Raw genomic sequence first — 19,018 nt, 5'->3', positions numbered from 1 at the left:
TGTCGCTGGGGGAAGGGAAGGGAAGGGGAGACGTTCGGAGGATCTGATGATCAAAGGCAAATGCGGTATCGGATACAGAATGGTTTTGAATATGAGAACAGATGAAGAAGGTGTCACAAAGTGTAAGATTTCTGTTGGTTCAATGTAACTATTTACATTGGATATATTATTCTTATACTGTGCCAACATGCCCATGGGCCTCAGGGTGCACATATAACAGACAAGAACAATCAATCAGGTTGTTACATAGGTGGAAGAGGAGAATGACCCCTGTAAAGCTCCATGTTTTAGATCCTAAATTGTCTTATTGTTGCCTGAGGTGTTTTGGGGGCTCTGCAGGATTTTGGCATATGGTGTGGGAGAGTCTGATTATTGTGACTTATTGGGAAGAGGTGGTGGCCCCGGATAAACACTCTAATGCATGTTTCCTATGTTCGGAAACTGTCTGTTTGCAAACAGGGATTGGTTCCTGGGAGAAAGAAGGACCAGACGCGGAAAAGAAAAGGGCAATTCATGAAGTTTGCTCTTTTTGAGATATGCCTCTGGAACTGCAATTGTTTTGTAGGTGGTTATTATCTTACTTTATGTGCTACTGACACTGTGATATCTCTGGTGGGTGTGTGAAAAAGGATTGTATGATAAAAAATATATATAAAAAAAATATATATATTTTTTTAATGTTGATGTTTATAAACGTTCTTATCATAAATATGCAAACATTTCTATTTGCACCTAGGAAAGTCAGATTAACCAACCACTATCTGCCTTTTCCGGGCATAATTGTGCTTTAACCGTCCGCACCGCTGCCATTAAAATAGAAAAGGAACTAGAGCCCTCATTATGAGTTTGACTGCGAATCAGCGGTAATTCCTCCTTTGCGGAATTACTGTTACTACTGTGGTGTGTAGCAGAATTTTCACCTTATCAGAACACGGCGGGTGTGCGCACACACAATTGAGGTAACAGTAATTCCCCCCAGCAGAATCACCACCAAAAAACAGGTAAATGCACCAATAATCTGTAGAATTACCATTACCACCAAGTTATTCCGCGTGAAAAGGAAGCACTGTTGCTGCCATTTTGAATAATGCAATCCATTCACAATCTGGCCGTATGAGTGCCATCCAGTTCTATAGACCACCAAAATCGGGTCTTCAGGGAAGGGCAAGTCTAGGATCCTGGCTATGCAGATGCACAAACCAAAATGAAGTGATCAGGAGCTCACTGTACTGACTGATCAGGTGGTGGCACACTCAGATGAACTTTATGGGGACAACATCACAAGACCAGCCAGAAGCACAAAAATGCCATCTGGGCAGAAATCCGGGATACGGTGGTGGCTGTAGGGCACGTTCCCTGTGATGCTAACGCCATGAAAAAAAGGTGCAACAACCTCAAGTCCAGAGTCCGCAGCCACATCGCATGGAGACTGCTGCCACTGGTAGAGGAACTGTTAAACCCCTACAGCTGACCCCATGGTCAGCGGCATCCTCTGCATGGTGGGGCCTGGAGTGTGTGGGCTCAGCTGGGTTTGGAGCTAGCAGCTAGGAAGAACTTGGTGAGGACCTAAGTGAATGATGGGCCCAATGCAAGACCACCATGACATGTACACATACTGCCATGGATCCATGCAACGTCAATCCCGACAATACATGACCCATCCATGTCACACTGCAGGCCATAACATGAGTCTTTTAAGCCATGATCCACCTAACATACCAACCTAGCAGGATGACGAAGGCATTACGTAGACAAGTACCACCATTGGACTGCAAGTAACGAGAACTGACCCACATCTGCAGTGCACATCACAACCACCCTTTTCCCTGTGACCCATGCACAGACATCACAGCGAGCATGGTACCAAACAGTAGTGCATGTCCAGCGAACAACACCACTGGACGTGTGTCTCAGACTAGCAACCACTGCAACTGAACAGTAACTGTAAGGCCCACATGGAGACAATGATGTCCAACCTCATGTCAACATGACTCCACCCAACTAGCAGGTCACCCATCATCCGACAGCACTACAATATAACCAAGCAACAACAGTCCTGCCCTACATGTGCACACGTGCCCTTGTAGGTCATTGATGCACAGGATTGCACATTCCAATGAAGGCCGGGCCACCACACCAACCACATGCACGCACATCAATCAATGCAGTAGCCTTCCATACTGCCAGTCACATGAAGCATGCACCCCTGGAGGCCTACCACCCTGTGACCCCATAGTACACGCGACAGTGCATGTCGAATCAGCAAGCACAAACGCATCAATGTATAGACACACATTTCCATCTCTCCCGACAGGCACACAAGACACACAGGAACCCTCAGAAGGTGCCGGTCCTTAGAAACAACAGCACCAACAGGTGCTTCAAAGGCCACAGGCCATGCCTCTGCCAGGAGTGGGAGCTTAGTCCCCAGGTAAAGGTCTCAGCCAGCAGTGCCGTCCACCTCTATGTCCATTTTCACAACAGAAACAATTGAAAGGCTTCCCAGACCTATAGCGAGCCTGCAACTCCACCCGCAATAGGGGCACCCCACCACTACTGGGGACACAGGAGAACCACACACTGGCCCAAGTGGTGACAAAAGTGATCCATGTGACCAGCCCACTGCACCAGCTGCCAACGTGCCATCACAGTCATCCTCACCCACCTCATTCACCCGTGAGATATTTTTCAGCCAAATTCTCCTCTCTGTGCGTCCTCTCGCCCATGCAGTTTTCCCCCTCATCCTTGTCCGTCTGCCGTGCACTCCTGTTTCCAGCAGGATGACTCCCCAGACTAGGCACACAACGATCTCCTCAGCCAGTGGTGGGACCCACATTGCAAGCCATTTGGGTGCGTCTGAAGAGAATGGAGGAACGGCAGGCAGCAATGCGTGCAATTGCACTAGAGCAATTGGGCCATTCACAGGCCATGCCTGACATCATCCAGGGGGCTGCAAGCCAGGTGTCAAGATACATCAATCGGCTGTGCCAGAGCACTGTGCATAGCAGCAACTTCATCAGCAAGAGGGTGAGGGAGCTAGCAGAACAGATCTCGGCCTCGCATGAGACCATGGCCAGGGGAATCAATCGTACAAAGGAACATATTCGGTGGGCAGTGCACAAAGCAGTTCAGTGTCTGCTACCCCTACTGAGGGGTCACTGGTCAGCATGCCACCCATGTGCTCAGAGCTCTGCACGTACCGTGCTCCCCTGTCTGCTCACAAAGGGGACAAAAGGAAGCACTAGTGTGCAGCACATGGGACAGAATGATGGTGTGTAGGGTGGTTGATTGAGTTGGGAGTCAGGGTGTGGGGTGGGTGATTGAGTTAGGGGTCCAAATAAGTTAAACAGAAAATAAAACACAGTTGAGTCATGATTTTTTGTACAGTGTTTCTCCATGGTGTCGATACACGTGCATGCAGTGATTCTACAGTAACGTCTGAGGAGCATATGTGCAAGTCAGAAGAAATTGTCCCTGAGGCCATGGTGGACCATTCATCCTTCGCTCACCTCCCCATGAATGTTCTGAGGTGCCCTGCATTCACCTGCAACAGTTTCTTCATCTGAGCCGGGGTGGAATGGCCCTCATCTGAAGGCATTTCTATGTTCCTTCATATGCACATGTTGTACAACATGGTGCATTTGACTGCAATTTTACCAGCTTTCTCAGGGCTCTACATGATAGCACCACCTGTGTTGTGGAGGCACCTGAATCTGGCTTCCAGCAATCCGAAGGTGCGCTCAATGTATGACCTGGTCCTCTGGGCCTCGTTATCGGCTGTCTTCTGTGGTGTTCCAGGATTCCTCACAGGTGTCATCAGCCATGGTAGCTGCGGATATCCTGTGTCACCAGCAAAACATTAATGGACAGTGTGAGACATGGCGGTTTGTGGGTCGGGTACATATATATATATATATATATATATGGGTTTAACAGGGTTGTTAGACAAACCTTGTTGATTACTGGTGCTGGTGGGTGGTTGTTACCCCTGTGTTATTGCCATGAGCTTAGTTGGTTCCAGAGTATTATAATAGAGGAGCAAACGTCCAGCCTTGTTGTCATCAGTGAAGGTTTTAATGTTTCATACATAAAACAATTGACCTAGTAAACACTTCTTTGGGAATTTAAGAGTTTTTCTGTTCCTAGACAAAACATGTGCCAGGACGCAGGTCATACCACAGCAACTAACCATACCTGTAAGCACAGGGGCCCATCAACCTTAAACTCCAAACAACCGAACCTACATGTATATGGGCCTGATGTGATGCTGGACCATGTGCTCACATTTTTATTTAATGTATTTTTATTTATTGATTTATATTGCGCCGAAAGACATAATGGAAGGTTGTTCCATTTTTGTGCTGCTAATATTGGGAATGCTCTCTCCAGGCCATAGGATTGTTTATGGGCTAAAATTGAGATCTGACCCAGAGCCTCTGATCTCAGAGAGAACTTGGGTACATGTTGGGATGATTCTTTCGATTAGGTACGCCAGTGTTTTCCCATGCAAGCATCTGTGCACCAGGCTCATGGATTTGAACTGGATCCTGACAGCCAATGTAGGGCTCTTCTATCCGCTGTGATATGTTCACTTTTGTTCTTCCTTTTTACTGTTCTGACAGCCTTATTTTCAATAACTTGACATTTTGATATACAGCTCTTGTTTGCGCCTAGCAGCAACGCGTTACCGTAGTCAAGACAAGTCAGGATGGTGGGCCATCCGATGGTGGTGCAATTCCCTTCACTCAGGAATGGTTTTATTGCTCTGAGGAGATGTAGATGGTATAGGCAGTTCTTATGTAAGTAATAGACCTGTGCGTCTGCACCCATTGAAGCCTCCAGGAAGAGCCTGAGAGTTTTCACTTTCCCTGATACCTGAATAGCAGAGTATTTGATGTTAAAAGAATCATATTCTAGTCCCAACTTGGTCTGGTGAGATCCAAAAATCATTATCTATGTTTTGCTGCCGTCGGGGCACATCCAGTTCTTTTCCATCCATATATCAATGGTATTGTATAGCATCGCCAGTTTGGCACTGTCCTTGATGTAATTGTCCACCACCAGCTGGGTGTCATCTGCGTAGTTCGTAAAGTAAGCTCCGATTTCACCAAGCACTACTCAGAGACACCTCAGGTAGAGGTTGAAAAGCAGTGGTGACAGGCTCGCCCCATCTGGGACACCACAAAAAATGGGAGCCTCTTTAGAGAATTTCTTGCCACAGTGAATTTTGGCTTTTCGGCTTTTCTATCTTTGAGAAACGATGCCAACCATCTGGTGGCCTCTTAGGAGCAGTTAGCCACCTTCTCCAGTGCCCTTTGAAGTTGTTTGTGATCCAGTAGGTCGAAGGCTGCACTAGGATCCAGGGGTACTAGCAAACCCGTTTTGCCCTTGTCTAGAATGCTTAGAATATGAGCTTGCAGGTCTAACATCGCCGTTTCCGTGCCATGGGTAGCTCGGAACCCGGACTGTTGACTATGTAGTATGTTATTAGGCTCAACATGCTTTTGCAGTTGTGCTGTCGCTACCTTGTCCAGCACTTTAAGTATAAAGTTGCAGTTCGTTATCGGTCGAATATTCCCTGGTTCTTTTTGATCCAGCCCTAGTTTTTTTTAACAATGGAGTGGTGGTGACTGTTTTAATGCTCTTGGGAATAGTTTAATCTCTAAAGGAAGTGTTTACTATCTTAGTAAGCACTGGTGCAAATATCTCCTTGTTGTCCAGAATCAATTCACAGGGAATTATGTTTTCTGCACATGAAGTAGGCTTCATGGCTGACAATACTTTAACCAGGTCCTCTGTCGTTATGGGGTGGAATTTGAAACTTTCTTGCTGAACCTGTGGTTGCTCCGGAGTTGGCGGGGCTGGCTGAACTTTGGATGATATTTGAGCTGCTATTATAGTCTCTCTGCCTTTCTTAATTTTGTTTGCAAAGGCCTCTTGTACTTTTTCACAATTCTCCTGGTGGGGACCGAGCATTTGGTTTATCAATTGTAAACATTTCAAATAGCTTCCTGGTAAAATTGGCGGCTAGCCTAATCTGATCATAATAGAAGTTTTTCTTTGCTTCACAGATCCCTTTCTTATAAAGTTTCTGTGTACTTTTCCACATCTCCTTTTTGGCCTGTGTAGAGTGTTTTAACCAACTACCCTCTCTTTTTCTTTTTTCTCTCTTATGCTCAGTGAGCTTCGTATTGAACCATTTTTGATGGTTTCTATCCCCTCTAACGAGTTAGGACTTAATGGGCACCAGTTGCTCCACTAACTTTTGTGCATGATATAAGTATTTCTGAATGATGTCCTCACATGTGTCACTCTCTTTGTAGTCCCCCAGGACCTTGTTTATGCAGTGTTCTAGATGTGATGGCCCTATTTTCTTAACATTTCTGTTGTTTATTTTCTTTTGCTCATTGTTGCGTTTTTGTTGGAAGTTTTTTATATGCACGGCGAAGGCCACTTTAAAGTGGTCCGACCAAATGCATGGGGAAGTCTTTTCCACCTGGATGTCGAGGTTGTGTGTAATTACCCAATCTAGCTGGTTCCCCTGGGCCGTGGTTGGTTCCATGTTGATTACTTTAAAGTCAATATTATTCAGCGCCTTCTGAAGATTGAGAGCCTCTTTCTCCTTGAGTTGCCTCTCCATCTATTGAAGTCACCCAGCAGCAGGGTGGCAGTATTAGTGCTTTTCAGATTGTTGAGTTGTTGAATGAATTCTTCTGTGAAATCCGACGTGAGGGATGGGGGTCTATATACCACTATAATATTAATGCAAATGTTCTTTATGGGAGTATGCTTAAGGTGTAATACCTCACAGCCGAGACATGTGGAGATGGTGGCGAACATGTGTATGGAAACCCTTACAATGACAGCCAACCCCCCTTCCCCGTCCCAGACTCTGTGTTTTTAAGAAAAATTGTATATCCCTCTGGTACCGCAATGACACTTGTAGGGCCGATGGGTTCCTGGAGCCATGTTTTCGTCAGAAATAAAATGTCTAGATCGTCTTCCATTATGAAGTCCTGTATGCATTGAGCATATTTACTCAAGGAACTGGTTGAGAAAACATTCTTTTAGGACTTTGAGCTCCTCCCCCTTTGCACACGTGTTCTCCTGCAATGCTATGTTTATCACCTTCCTGTTTTCGTGTCTTATTGGGGAATTTGTTCCTTATTTCAATGCTATTAACCTGGCCGTGTTGGTCCATATACTGTGAGTCATGCTCACATAGACTTTATTCCGCCATAGCGTTCTGTTTAATTTGTTGCACAGTCGCTATGCGACATTGATATTGCAACTCAAAAAGCTTTTTCTCCTCCTGTGAAAAACTCATCTTACCTCTGATAGCGGGCGCGAGGATTGCTTGCTTGGGGGAGAAGTGAGCAGTCCTGAGTGGCCTCAGAAGCTGCGGACGGCGTGGACCGGCTTGGCTTTGAAGCGCTGGCACAGAAGCGCCTGACATTTAAATAAATGCCAATCCGTGGCTTCTGGGAGATGTAGTGCCTAGTGGTCTCCTTGTGCAGTAAGTATGAATCCCAGCAGATGTGATTCCGGGATTTGCTGGAACAAGAGTCACAGACACAAAGAGCAGAAATCAATGCAATTCTGACTCTGAAATTCTCTTGCAATGCTATTACAGCACTTTTAGTCTACACGCATGAATACTCGACACAACAGCTTTAAAACATTCACAGCGTGTGTCTGCGTGGTAACGTGATTCAATGAATATGTACGTAGCAACTGACGCCTACCAATTACAGTTCTGTATAGCAGTAACAGCATATCAAAATGACAAAGGTAATCCCAGCCTAACAACGACTTGGTTACATAGGTGGGGACCTAGCAACCTAACATCCTTACATGTGGATGGCACACCTTGCTTACAATGCAGTGGGTGGGCATTGACCCACATAGTACACTTGCAGTCAAGCACAGTGTTTGGAACATCATGCATTGTGCATGTGTCTAAGCGCTGATGTCACACATGCAGTTGTCGCTATTGGGATGGCAGCAGGCCATGTACTGTCCCATCACCATGCTTTATCAGGCAATGACTTTGATGGGTGCCTTGATTGCGTACTGCTACCTTGCATGCCAGGATGTTCTGTACTGATTGCCAAGCTACAAATCATGGCAGACACAGGGAGTGGGACGAGGACGGTAGGGATAAAAGACTGCACCATCTTCAAATAAATTGCTGGCAAAACCTTGGTAATTGATGGATCTAGAAAGACTTACAGCCGCCCTCCAGCAAGACCAGTGACATTTCTGGAAAATCATACATAAAATAGATAGCAGAGACCTTTATTTCCCTATTAGATTTAGAGGATTGTGCCCAATGAGCTTTGAATGCCCTGAAAGGAGGAAAGGAGTCTGGCATTTTATACATCTGTCTCCTTTTCTTAGTGCACCAACCCCTGGAAACATGTCTGCAAATTTGTTTTCTTTTTCTTTTGCTTTTGTTTTCAGGTGAAAATCGGGGAGGGGGAATGGTGTAGCTTGGGTGCATTTGAAACATCTACTGTCTTGAACTATCACGTGCAATGTTGTGTTCCATCATCCAATGAGAACAATAAACACGTAAATGAGACAAAATAAACCGTATGTTTTGTGTTCTCCCAAAGCAAATGGGTGAGACGAGGAGAATCATAGGACAACAGATCTGAGTGTAGCTACATGAAAGAGAACCATTTTGTGGCCTCCAAAATTTCCCCTCCACACGTGTATTCTTGTACTACAAGTTGTCCATGGATCATGCCTTTGTGCTCTACGCCTGTACTCTGGGGAGTGAGTGGTGGATGGAAAGTTTCATTTCATAGATCTACAAGTTCATGACGTTAAAATGAGAGTTAGAGACTAAGTACAGTGTGTTGCAGAAGGGTGGGGCACACCTGTTAATGCACGGGAAGGCAGGGTCCTTGGCTTCACTCAATAACTATTTAGGCATGTCATGTATGAGCAGCTTTTCACGTCCTGCTTATTCCTTTCCATTCAAGATTGCATGGATGTGAATTTTTATTTATTGGAGGACCTAGAAGTACGGAATCAGCTACTCGCACAAAAGGGACACTCGGAGTGCTTGGATGTTCCTGAATGTTCACTAAGTGAGCCTTTTGGATAAATGTTTTGGCTATAAATTAACAATATCTTGTAGATGTAATGGAAGAGCAAAAACGGAGCTGGAGAGTAAATGGAGTATGATGTTGCAGCATACAGGGATCCTGGTGAGAGAAAGGATATGTGTGCTTGTTTTGCCACTGGTCACAGTAAATGGCTTCAGCATCAAGGGCAAAGCGTGTAAAATCCCTCGGTGGGTTGAAGGGTGCAGGCAAAATGTATATAGAACTTAAAGGGCCCATATTCATCATTCTTGTAAACTAGCTCACTAGGTGGAAAAATTGTTGCAGAATCTAACAAGCCTGCAGAGCACAGAATCATAGACCAGTAAGCAACTCTTTGCAGCTGCTCCTCCAGCCAATTAGCTATGTAATCTGTAGGTTACAGTTCTGTGTTTTTTTTTTTTAATCAAGGGAAATGGTTTGCGAAATAACCTGGGTACTTTAAAATGTTTCCACTGGGTCTGCTCGTTTGAATTCCCTTGCCATGCACATTTGGAATAGTACATATGACGAGAATTCGATAAGCTAACACGGGTGGCTTTACAGATAAATGTATTCTTGCACACTTATTTTCTGTTTTAATTACTGCTGCTATATGTGTGCAGTTCTTCATATCCGTCCTTCTAATTGTTTCAGGCCTAAATATACATTTGCAGACGATTCCGGCTTAAAGATATTGCGGTGAAAACGAGTACATTAGCCCACTTTTGTTTGTTAATTATATAATGCAGCAACTGCATCTCAAAAACCTATAGCAGAAGCACTGACGTTAAGGGGTGGCTGTTTACTGCTGCACCCTTCAGCAGCTCCTGTTGAACTAGCTGAGATTGAAGTAAAGGATGTGGACAGTGATGCCCGAGCAGAGCGCAATGCAAGGTGCATTTTCTTAGACCCGAATTCTTAATCTCCCACATTGCTAAACAAGTGTGAAAGTCATTAACAAACCTTTAATATTAATCGCAATGTGCGATGCAGTACTGCTTAATTCATGCCCAATTGGTTTCATAAGAATTATTGATCTATGGTTTCTGCACATTATGTCTTAGTTTTCAGATGAGCTGCCAGAATCCATACTGCACTGTTTACATTATGTAAAGAATCGAGCAGAAAATTCTGAAAAGCTTATTCTGGAGGATTTAGAGGACCTGGACACACTGATCAGTAAGTTATGTCTATTTCCATATATAACACCTAAAGAACTGAGCGACTTTTAGATTTCATTTTCTGTAATGTATACTACAGCTTTTCTTTGGAGGTAATGGCACAGAATAAAGTGCAATCACAGTCATGTTGTACTTCGTCATGCTGTAATTTCCCGAATACATAAATGTTATTATTTGTGCACAGCGCCAGGTGCATTTGTCTACTGACATAGTCTCACAATGGGCCTCATGACGAGGTTGCCGGTAAAAACCGCTGGTAGGCGGCAGGTTACCCACAACCCAGTAACACTGTTACTGCTGCCTGACATCCTGGTGCTACCAGGATATCGCAGGCGATGGCAGTACGGTTATTTCCCATTCCCACCGAGTCCCATAGGACTCGGTGGGAATGGGAAACCTGAAGCACCGGCACTGTTAACGGTGCCGGTGCTTCAGTGAAAAGCCTGCCGGGAGTTCGTGCCCCTACTGGCAGACTCTTAGTTCGGCATTCCAGAAAGGGTGCCTTGCTACTGGCACCTTTATTTATGGACCGCCAACTTCCTGATGATGCCCAATGTGTGTCAGCCCAATCACGGATGTCACGGATAGCATCAATAACTCCCAGACTCTTAAGGATGCTTCAAGAGTTTTTATTGTTGGAAACATCACAAACACTGTTTTTTTTTCTTCTGTTTTAGTCCAGATGCAGACAGGGTGCTTTAATGGTCTTCCCTCTCTCAACTTCTAGTGGACTCCCACCACCTTAAACCAGGCGTCCCTAATCCCCAGGTCTTCCAGCTACCGATCAAGAACACCTACTGTCTAAAACTGGCTGTAGTTTATGATCTAAAGACAAAAGGCCTCATCTATCTGGCTCCCTCCAGGGTTCTTCTAGGGGAGCCCTGACCTCACACTCCCTAGGTTCCAATAAGAAAATTGTTTTCCCGCTCAATGAGTTAGAAGCAAACTTTGCAGACCTCTACACCGCAGGGAATGCCTCGGGCCTCCTGGAATTATTCAGCAGCTCTGCTATGAAACTGGTGGACACTCATGCCCCACCCACTAAAATCTAGCCAGGAAAGCGCTCATCATCCTCCCCATGGTACACTACCCCGAACTAGCCTCCAACAAACGCTCAATTAGTCAAAGACCTAGAAAAACGGTGGCGCAAAAACCATAACTCGGGGAAACCTCACCAACCTCAAATCTATGTCCGCAAACTGTAGGATTCTGATTACAGAGGCCAAAGCTGCCTACTACTTCACCTCCATTGCAGCAGCCTCTAACGGGAGCAAAGCCCTTTTTAAAGTAGCATAGTATTGTACTAAGCCCTCACCCGACCCGAGGTACCAGCAACCAAGGACAAGTGTGACAGAATTAACCACATTTTTTATTAAAAAAGAGAAAATCTGAGAGACAATCAAATCAACCTCTCAGAGCATTAGCATCCCCTGCCTCCTGGCATGCACATTGCCCCTCTGGACCAAATGTTCTCCTCTTTCCCCCGGATCTCCTAAAAATGATTGCCTCCCTCAAACCAAACCTACTTCTTACTTTAATTATATAATTCCGGCCTTCATCATTAAACAATTGACTGGCCCGGCGCTCAATGCGCTCCTCAGCATCATCAATGACTCCACTGCAGAAAGATCATTCATGGACACCCTCAAGACTGGTCTCATACAACTTCTTCTGAAAAAAACAACCCTAGATCCAGATGACCTGGCCAACTATAGGCCCATTGCAAACCTCATCTATTGGCAAAATCTTGGAAAGAGTAGTTGCTACACAACTACTCACCAGAATCTAACAACTCCACCTCCTAAATGACCATGAGTCAGGGTTCAGCCCAAAGTGTAGCATCGAGACAGCCACCATCCAGGTGGTGGATGATGCTTTCCAAATCATGGATAAGGGAGACTCATTCCTTCTCGTTCTCTTTGACAGTGCTGAATGCAGCCGAGAGGTCAACCACCACATCCTTCTCTCCCTCCTTGCTGACAGGGTTGGGATTCTCTGGCACTGTCCTGAATTGGTTTACCTCCTACCTCTCAGGCAGACACCAGGCTGTACAGATAAAGCCGTTGCAGTCTAACCAACTCCTGGTCTCCTGCATAGTCCCTCAATGCTCCATCCTCTCACCAATCCTTTTTAACCTTTACATGGAGCCTCTGGGCACTCTCCTCACAGATCCCAATATAGCCATCCACCAATACGCAGATGATACTCAGTTGTACATGAGATTAAATAGCAAGCTGGACATCATGTGTCTCTGCATTTACCTAGCATTCATCCAGTCCTGGATGTTGACTGCCTACCTCAATCTAAACCCATCCATGTCTGAATTCGTCTTCATCGGTCCGCCCGCTAAAAAACATGTCTAGCAATGGTTTATTGAAATGCTCCTAGAAGGATTTGTTCAACTCTGACTCAGCAAAACCCTTAGGCTTCAACATTGACAGCAATTTGTCCTTCTTGAAGCACATAGCCAAGAAGGCCCAAATAGCCTGGATCAGAATCTCTACCCTTGGAAAAATCGATCCTTCATCCCGCCACAGGAGTTCTGGACCGTAGTGCAGGCCCTTTTGATCTTGCACATCGATGGGGAAATGCTCCCCTGACAAGGCTGCCAGCTGCTCACTTGGCTCCCTTAAAAGCAGTCCACAATGCTGCACCACATTGTATTATGGGAGAATGGAAATTTGACCAAATTACCCACATCCTACATTGGCTTCCACTCCAAGCCAGGATACTGTTCAAGACTGCGTGTATCATCTACAAAGCAGTCATGGGTAGCACACCAGTGTAACTGACGGCTAAGCTCCACATATCTGGTGGCACACGCTTCTCGTACTGCAAATAGACCAACTGGCTTGAATCACAACTCGTCCACAAAGAGAGGACCCACCAACACCGGAAAAAATCCTTCTCTTGTCATGCACCCATCCTCTGGAACTTGATCCCAGGGAATGCCTCAGGCTTCCTGGAAGTATTCAGAAACTCTGCTATGAAACTGGTGGACACTTATGCCCCTCCTAACATCCAGCCAGGATAAGAGCTCATCATCCGCCCCATGGTACACCGCCAAGCTAGTTTCCAACAAACAATCAATCAAAGACCTAGAGAAACGGTGGCACAAAAATCATAACTCGGAAGACCTCACCAACATCAGATATTTGTCCGCATATGACTGATATGCTTTGGGGTCCCCAACCTTTTGTGTGCGATGAGCAAAATTTGTATATCATTTGAAATGGTGAGCAACATCCATTTTTCTACAGAACATATCTGCTCAGTTCGCGGAAGATTCGGTTTATCAGGTTTTTATATATAGCTTGTTTGAATATGGGAGTCTTGGGAGGATAGCTCAGGGGCAACACGCTCCGTGTTCGATACCCAGGTCTGCGCTGAGAAACCTCTGGGTATTAAGCATGTTATAAATAACCTATTATAATTATGTTAAAGTTGCTTTTTTATTTTGGGATTGTTCTATAGGAATTTTATGAAATACGATACATGTGTTTAAATGTTGCTAACTTAATGAAGAAATTAAATTAAATACATATTGATTGAGTAATACTGGTCATTACATGTAGGTTTTAAAGATCACTTCACTTGTGCTTTGGAAGTTAACCTCCTAAGAATGTTTTGCATGTAGTGTCAAATAGTGCATTTTAAAGCCCCTGGTGCCTGTTACATTGGTGAAAAAGAGGTTAGGAATCAAAATGATACGTTTCCGAAGGATATGGAGCCTCTCGTCTATGCCCAAAAGAGATTTTACACAAAACATAGTGGCAAACATTGGTCAAAACTTTGAGCATTTGACAACCACTTCATAGAGGGGTGTGATGGTGTTAACTAAGCATTTGGATTAATTAATTGGCTTCTTAATTTAAACATATTAACAGTAACGTAACTGGATTTCAACATAGGGCAAATTAATAATGAAAAATGTGCCATGCATTTGCCTTATCTGCCCATTCTCCAAGTGCCAGATTGAGAGAGTATCAAACGATGAACATTTTTCAACTAGGACACTTTGTAATAAATATAGGTGACACTAAAAGTAACATATCTGATAAATGTAATACATGGTGGCATCAAGCACAAACCCGACTGTGTACAAAAAGCAGTGCATGCAAATATTATTAAAGGAAAGTTGGGTATGTGTGCAACTTATTTGTCCATTATGCTCCTGCTAGTTATACAAAGGAACATAATAAGCCCATTTCCTTCAGGACACAAACATGGTTCAGTCATTTTGCTCATTAATACATTTGTCAGCTGCACCAGGTATCTGAAGATTACCGTGTTTTAACAATGACACCGTTATATAAAGTAAGAACGTTTACTGAAAAATTATTTGCATGGCGGCAACAAACTCAAATCTTGCATCTAAAATAAGAAACCAACTGGAACCACAGCAGGCTCATTAGCCAACATTGTCGCACAGTCCAGGACTCTGTCCTAGCTATAATGCTACTGAGGTCTCATCCCTTCAGCACCTTCCTTCTAGGCTTCCATACCATGCCCCAGAGCAACTGGCGAGCAACAATTTAGGGTGCCGCGAGCAACATGTTGCTCCCAAGCTACACGTTGGGGATCACTGCTGAATGAACCTCAACAGTACCTTATCAGAACACTATTTTCTGTACAAGTTATGGCTTTGGGCGGAAGCATGCAAATTAATAATACATAATAGTGAATGAATCATTGCATTATATGAGAGCATTTTTGCTTGAAGATTTAGCAAGGTAGTCTCCTTGTTTCCGGAAAGCTTTTATTCAATTTTGAGTGGGCAGGGAGCTTGGGCTATTGTCTGCTTTATGCTTTTCCTTTTCAGTGCATTGTACCAAAGTTTTTCATAGGTAGGACAAATGTCCTATTTATTACACTTACCGAAAAATGGAACAGCTAGACTGACCATGATTATTCTCACACCACTGCCTATCGACTCTGTCCATTACGCCCTTGTTATGCTGTGTGAATTTGTAGCCCAGTTCACAGGCACACTGCAGTTTTTAATCCATACAGCGTTTCATGGGTACGAAAAGGGAAATGTCTGTTTTGTGGAACCTGCATGCTAGATGCTGGTCCGAGACATTAGAACCCAAATCGGACTACAGAGCAAAACAGAGCAAACCAATAACTGAAGTAGAAGCATTGGGCATTTTCCTCACAAGCCTACAATAACAATTATTCGGAAAGCCAGTAAGTCTGGCTTGGTAAATACAGATGGTAGTCCTTTTTGGTTTTTGCGCTTTGGTGGTGTAAGCCACTGTTAGGAAAGATTTCCATTCCATGTGTAATTTTTCCTCCAGTTGTGTACCCCCCAACTTTTTGCTTTATTTAAACACCATAGTCTGACTTTACCAGAGGAGCACAGCCTTCTGCTGCAGTCCTCTGGGCTTTTCGCTCACTTTATTATGGGGAAACTGACATGCCCTTAAAGACAGTCCGACTTTGTTTCCCTTAGACCTTGGGCCTCATTACGACCCAGGCGGTAAGTTACCGCCTGGGTCGTACCCTTACCACCATGGTGTAAACTGAGTTTACACCATGGTGGATTGTGGATTTACCACCCCATTCCAAGGTGAGTGGGGCGGTAAATCCCCATTTCCCATTTTACCCTTCCCCATTCCCATTTTTGCCCAATAGGGCATAATGGGAATGGGGAAAGGTGCTAATTACGCCACCGTAATTTACGGTGGCGTAATTAGCACCAAGGTCCCTTTGCGGCATGGGTTTTAACGCCTGCAAAAAGCAGGCGTTAAAATCACCATCCCGCAAAGGGACCTTGGAATCAGGCGTTAAGGGTCGGCGCCATTTACGGCGCCATAAACCCCTTAACGCCTGTGTCCTAATGAGGGCCCTTGTCTATGTTGCAACTTTTCTGCAGCATGTTGCAAGTGCACAAAGTACCTTACAGTACAAAGCACTTAGGTCTTCCTGTCATTTCTAAAGGCCCTAGTTACTCTCGAAGGATGTTTTAGGAGAAGTGCAGATGTGCCTTGGACAGGGCTGCTGGCAGCTTATCTTTTCGGGTATTTTTAACCCCTTCCTGCTAGGTAAACCTTGGTTATCGTGTTTGGCACGTTTAGGTGGCCAGGCTCCGCAATGGCCATGCCACGAGGTTCTTTGTACTGTCCTTTGGCCATCTTGCCCCTTCACCTCCCCCAGGTCGAGCCGACCCGGATCAGTCCTGATTTGGGCATGCATTATCCCGCATAGAGCTAAGCTTTCGCAGGCTTCTGCATGCCGTGAGTGCGCACCCCCAGGATGTGGGCTGGACTGTCTAGTTCCAATAAAGATCCTGGGTGCCAGAGAGTCTGGTGTGCGGTGACTGCCTGGGACCACCATGGTCCATGATTGGTTCACGTTTGGTGTGTCTGCATGTGAGCAGATCTCCCATTGGGTCCTCTTCGTTTTGGCACGAGGAAGATTTTGGATAAGAGAAGGCTCCAAGCACCCATACCATGTCGATCTCTGGCGTTCTCACTGAACGAAGGATAGGATCCAAGTAATCAGAAACTAAGAAGCCAAGTCGAGGAACGACTGGTGACCCGCTGGAAGGTTTGGCACCCTGAGCCTCCTGTGGGAACACTCTGCATCTGGTCATCCTAGAAGGTCTGTGAAGATGCTTCAACCCATTGGAATAGTGGGACCAACTTTTCTCGGCACCTTCATCAGAGCCTGCAAGTAAGCCTTTTCGGAAGCATCCCTGGGCCAACAAGTGGGCTGGCCAGTTTGCACAGGACCACAACCGTTTCGAGGAGGCCCTTGAAACTTGGTACATCGCATGCTCAGTGTTCACAGCACTCTCACACTGAATTTCGTACACTTGGCGTTCCCAGGTCTGGAGAACAGTGAGTGCGTACAAACCAGAGTATACGCGGTTACCGCATCGCCCAGCCGTTGTGACAAACTTTGCAATTTCATTGCAGCTGTGGTCCTCTGTGCCCTAAAGCCTGCTACAGCGGAACTGGCCTAACCCATCCACCAGGAGTGGAAAAATTGCCGCTGTCCCGTTTGGGAATCAACGCTGTATCTTCGTCGCTGAAAGCTACAGAGCTGCAAGATTGCCGCATTTGAACCTGCAACCGAAGTGGACTTGACTGCCGAAATTTGGTCTGGAGTGCGCCGGGGTCAGTGAGTAATTGCAACCCTAACGGGTGGTCCCTAGCGCATCCATCCATTTTTACTCACGAGTGGCCCCTGAGGGCCCCTCTCCTTTCCACTGCTAGTGCAAACTAGCAAACTATTCCCGAACTCTGGAACCTGCTCTGCCCTGTTGGGGAGACCCTCCATGAATAGTGGGAACTTATTCTGCATCACCTCGCCCACCTTCCTGAGCTGCTACAGACCCTTGAAGAGAGCCCGTTTTGCCCATCCGCATTACCGCTTGCGCCAGCATTGCAAGTACATTTGAACTATAGGCTCCACTCTTCTTAGGAATTGGACTGCCTTTCAGTGTTTGATGCAGAAGGCCCTAAAGACTATCTGCACTACCTGCTTCCTTCCCTTTTTAGGTTTTGGAGTACCTGCTACCAGTGAAAGTGCGCTTTGGGAATCGAGCGTTTGTGAAGGCTGTTTGTAACACTTTGAGCCCAGCAGCATTGCGAGCAGGAGCTCTTGCTGCTCTCTGCTTCCTGGATGAGGCGGGGCTTATCACACGCACGTGACGTATCACATGACCGCATCTGAACATAAATTGCTGGCCAAACCACCCTCGCGGCGTAAACCCTGGTGGCAGAAGGGCTGGTGCTGTTAGGCTGTTTGGCTGGTCCTGGGACATAGCCATCGGCATATAACCGGCCACAAGTTGGTGTCCTTGGAGAACCAAAGTAAGTTTGATTTGATATAACACCACTTGATCAAAAGTACATTGACAATACTACGGAATATAAAAACCCAATAATACCAAAAAAAAAAAAAAAACTGCTGGGGTGAGGAAAGAGACCTTGAAACACGCCTGTGATAGGTCAAAAGACCTGCAGGTAAGTGCGGGAAAATCAAATTTGGCTCTATTTTAGAGAGCACGGGAGACTGTTGGGGCTTTGACCCCTTTGATCCCGTCAGGCACTTACATTTGATATGATTCTACTTAAAGCAATTGTGAAACTACCATGTCAATGAGATACAATTTCAGAAGTGGCCCATTGGTAGAACCACATACTGGCCAGGAGGGGGAGATTTCGTTAAGTCACAATGTTTCATTACAGCATGATGATATCAGGCATGATCTGCAAACGAGTATTCCCGCTGGTCACACTGGGCTCACACATGTACAAATTCATAATCCCGTTACAACATATCATAATGGAAGAGAGGACTCAGGAAATACAGTTTCCTCCTTGGTATCTACGCTTTAACGAGGAAAGGACTATACACTCACAACCACAAACATCAAGGGGACTATAGACCAATATTTCAAGTCAAGAGGTCATAGGAACCTTCCCAATGGCAGAGAGGGTTTACAAATCCCCTTGCTTCGCAAAGGCAAATGTGTAGAAGGGATGGGAAATGCCACCCTCCAAATTGAAAACCTAGACCTTTCAGAAGGCAGCAATTTGTCTGCCATTTTACCACATAAAGTTCCAGATTCTGGCTCTCTTCTGAATGCAACAGAAAATACTAGAAGAGAATCAAGGGATCATTCGGCTTTGAGCCCTCCACCAAACACACACGATCAGCCCCCTATGAGAAGACCACCAGCAGAGGAACTCATGGCTAGCGAGATAACTTTAACAGCTTTGAACTTTG

At 45.3% G+C, this 19,018-nt stretch overlaps 1 protein-coding gene across 2 annotated transcripts in view; it reads left to right on the top strand.

The window, feature by feature from the left end:
• Positions 1-19,018, top strand: part of LRRIQ1 (leucine rich repeats and IQ motif containing 1) — a 2,234,608-nt gene that overhangs the window by 182,393 nt on the left and 2,033,197 nt on the right. For both annotated transcript variants that reach the window (XM_069629324.1, XM_069629323.1), the window contains exon 2: positions 10,160-10,274. In XM_069629324.1, coding sequence (XP_069485425.1) covers positions 10,160-10,274 — 115 coding nt within the window. The remainder of the gene's footprint in view (positions 1-10,159; positions 10,275-19,018) is intronic.

Source organism: Ambystoma mexicanum, chromosome 12 (assembly GCF_040938575.1).
Source record: "Ambystoma mexicanum isolate Mex_15411 chromosome 12, UKY_AmexF1_1, whole genome shotgun sequence".
Taxonomy (NCBI): Eukaryota; Metazoa; Chordata; class Amphibia; order Caudata; family Ambystomatidae; genus Ambystoma; species Ambystoma mexicanum.
The sequence above is the reverse complement of the archived record's forward strand: the minus strand, read 5'-3'. Positions and strand labels throughout refer to the sequence as shown.